Source organism: Strongylocentrotus purpuratus, unplaced genomic scaffold, assembly GCF_000002235.5.
Source record: "Strongylocentrotus purpuratus isolate Spur 01 unplaced genomic scaffold, Spur_5.0 spur5_scaffold_16, whole genome shotgun sequence".
Lineage (NCBI taxonomy): Eukaryota > Metazoa > Echinodermata > Echinoidea > Camarodonta > Strongylocentrotidae > Strongylocentrotus > Strongylocentrotus purpuratus.
Genome location: NW_022145601.1, coordinates 33,088,705 through 33,092,133, shown reverse-complemented (window position 1 = coordinate 33,092,133; position 3,429 = coordinate 33,088,705). Strand labels below are relative to the sequence as shown.

The window sequence follows — 3,429 nt, the reverse complement described above, 5'->3', positions numbered from 1 at the left end:
AAAGACTTGATTGGCCCATATCACGGGATATCAATAGCGAGGATTTTAATTAGGATATTTCACGCCTGGTCATTTTTCGATGGTTATACTGACCAGTAGGTCAAATGGGTATATTTTTTTCCTCTTACCGTATCCAAGCAACCCTTGATTAAGTCACAGCGAGACAGACAACGAACTCGCCATTAGACATTCAGATGAAATGTGTCAAAAATGTGTCAGTGACATTGTGCCTTGTTCCATCATTCAAATAAAAGACCAGCTTAACAGTCCAATATAATATATGATTTATGTACGGTTATCATCATAAACATTGATATTATCATTATTATTGTGATTATGATTAATACTGAATTATGATGAGAATACTAACATTCTGGTGAGATCAAAATTCAAATCGGCCTCAAATCGTAGACATTCACACTACTGGTATGACATCACTACGATTCTGAGTCGATTTAGTTATTCCTCCTCCTAGCTAGGAAGCTTGAATCCATCGAAATTTTAATTTTATTGATCATTTGACTACTCAAATCATCGATCATTAACATTTTTTAAGTTTAAATGTTCATAGGAGGGTCGTGGCCGAATGGTTTAAGGCGCTTGACTTGGGGATGCTAAGGTCGAGAGTTCGGATCCCGACAAGGCACTAATATCCTTTGGCAAGATATTACCCTGCACTTGCTACTCTCAACCCAGGTGTTAAATGGGTACCCGGTAGGATGCGACCGTCATTGTTGGTCAAACAGATTTTGAGTGTTAAGTAACGCCTGGCTGGAATGCTCCACAGGGAGTGAATATTGTGCACACAGTGTGTGTGGGCAAGTATTGAATCCAATGACCGGAGTAATAGTATATCTGTAAAGCGCTTAGAGACATCATATATGTATTAAGCGCTATATAAAAGCGGAATTATTATTATTATTATTAAATGCTATTGCAAATTCTTCCAAAGTCCGATCGTAATCAGATCGTATAGTGTGTGCAGTGGGCTTAAGTCACAATGAATCACTTTTTTTATTCATTTTTGCAGGTTATTTTTCAATCCGCAATCAAGTGAAAGGTTCCTGGTTCATACAGAGCTTATGTGAGGAGTTGATTGCCCACGTACACATTGACGATCTTGACACCATCATGAACAGGGTGATTATCAAACAATATCTTTATGAAATGATGACGTAGATCCTAATCATAATGATTGGTTAAGAGCGGGCAGAGACCTAACTAATTGTTATAGCCCTTGCTACCGCCTTCGAGATCGACAGTTGGACATATTAACGATAATGATAATAAAAATAATAATAATATCAATAAGAACAATGTTGTGCCTCATCAGATATGTGCATGTATATATAAATACATATACATTCGATATCAAGTCCTCGTGTTGGCATACTTATATATATTTACATAATGACATAATTATATATTACCATAATAAGACTGAATTTGCTTCAAATTAGGAACAATCGTGCGATCGGGATATTACGCTAGCCTTTCATATCATACCTTTTATTTTATTTTCTTTTATATATTTTTGATTATATAACAGGTAACACGGCGTGTTATCGGCTTTACGCGTTCTGTAGTCGATGGCGATGGAAAGAAGAAAAAATGGTTACAAACTCCAGATATATCCAAGCAAGGCATCGGAAAGAAGATTTACTTCATGCCTAACTACCCACCTCGTTCTGATGCCGAATGCAGTTTGACTGACCAGCCTCGTTCTGATGCCGCATGCAGCTTGACCCAACAACCAGGCCCATCATCAGAACCACAAGGCCAGTGTTCAACACATAGTGAATGATTTTTAGATTGCTTTGTCAGACGCTATCACGCCTTATCGGGGAATATATAGAATATAGCGTTAAAAAAAAAGCTTCTTCTTTTTTGTCGATCGGGGTGACCCAGAACTGGTAGCTTCAATCACTTAATTTCAAACCAGTGTCAGACAGACGGTTTATCGACTCGATCTTTGTTTCTGTCGAAACCTTTGCACCAAAAAAAAAGACGGCGGTAAAGCACGCAGATAGCCCGAGTGCCAGGCGAATGTTTGAATAAAGATTTGTGATGTATGAACCATTCATTGCTGGTATTATCAAAAGTGGTTGTGATAACGAGCAATGGCTAAACCGCTGTTCACATTCTGACGAGAAAAATTGAAACTGTAAAAGTGAATCGAAACTCTGAATGATTTGGATTAAAATGAATGTATACATAACTCCCATTGAATGTTGAATAAGAAAAGACAGAATTTTGGCACATTCACAAAAGTAGGGGGGAGATTTGTTCATGTTTTTAATCAGAATTATAGATTTTGTTTTCTTCCTGACTAATAATAGAAAAACTAAATTGTCCATCAAGTTTTGTTTTTTTCTTCTTCAAAATCTAAATTAAGAAGTAAAGGCGACTTCAGGTTATTTGATCTCTAAACAATTAGCATCTTACTTTCTGTTTAAAATTATCATACAGTTCTTGTCATATGGGTATTTGTATTTTCATCGTCAACAACATTATAACATATTGTTCAACTTTTGTATTTTCACATTATGCAAATTACTTTCATATAAATATACTCTGAATCGGCTCTGAATTCAAGCTATATGCTGTTATTGACGGTGAATCTTTATGTTCTTTCACTTTAGGCCTATGCAAGCATTATTTATAGAGTGAAGTATAGTAACCAGTCTAAGCTGACATACTTTTTTGTTATTTGTCATAATACATGTATTTTACAAATTTAATAGGTCATGTCCATATAAACTATGTAAATGTACTTGAAGATGTGGTTGGGGTTTCCTTATTTTATTACGGATATTATGTGCTTTGTATGTTTTTGTATGTTTTTTCCGTGTACTAGTATCTAATTGTTATTATATTTTCGGTATGGTATTGTAATTTTTGTTAACATTGTAATGTTAATCTATGGATTTTTGTATTTGGTTGTTCTATTTGAAGGTTTTTAATTTGTTACTATTTGATCAATGACCATGATAAAATTGATTTGACCATGATGAAAAACAGCTTTGCTAATCAGGTTTTTACCCTGGATAAATATGTTTCAATAAATAAACTCAATAAGTAAATAAATAAAGATGTAATTGAGTCTTTTATTAATCTTCTTCCTCCATGGTCTTACAATCATATCTTCTTCCCATCTTAATCTATATCACCTTTCACTTCCTTCATTCTTTTTTTATCCACTAACCCTGTAACCTACGCCTTCTTCAAATCGGTTGTGCTTTAAATGCAGGTAAATCCAATAGAATGCTTACAATGGGGCCGAATAGTTAAGGTATTCTCTACGTTTTTAATCTTAATCCCCACTTGTTCATTTTTCTTGTTTTTAACTTGTTACTCTCTGTCGGGAGGAGGGTACAAATTTGAAATCAATTTGAAATTTAGTGTGCTGAAATTTGAAAATCGTGCCGG

General features: G+C 34.8%; 1 protein-coding gene across 1 annotated transcript; it reads left to right on the top strand.

Moving 5' to 3' along the window:
* Nucleotides 1-210: 210 nt before the first annotated feature.
* Nucleotides 211-2,637, top strand: LOC105438877 (caspase-3-like). Its single transcript, XM_030987540.1, has 3 exons — nt 211-214; nt 1,031-1,140; nt 1,550-2,637. Exons 1-3 carry the CDS (start codon nt 211-213, stop codon nt 1,802-1,804), a joined length of 369 nt encoding a protein of 122 aa, XP_030843400.1. The 3' UTR covers nt 1,805-2,637.
* Nucleotides 2,638-3,429: the final 792 nt, after the last annotated feature.

Bases quoted from the DNA above. Each gene is read 5' to 3' on its own strand.
- LOC105438877 (XM_030987540.1), top strand. The intron at 1,141-1,549 runs GTGATTATCAAA...ATTATATAACAG, and splicing joins TTGACACCATCATGAACAGG to GTAACACGGCGTGTTATCGG.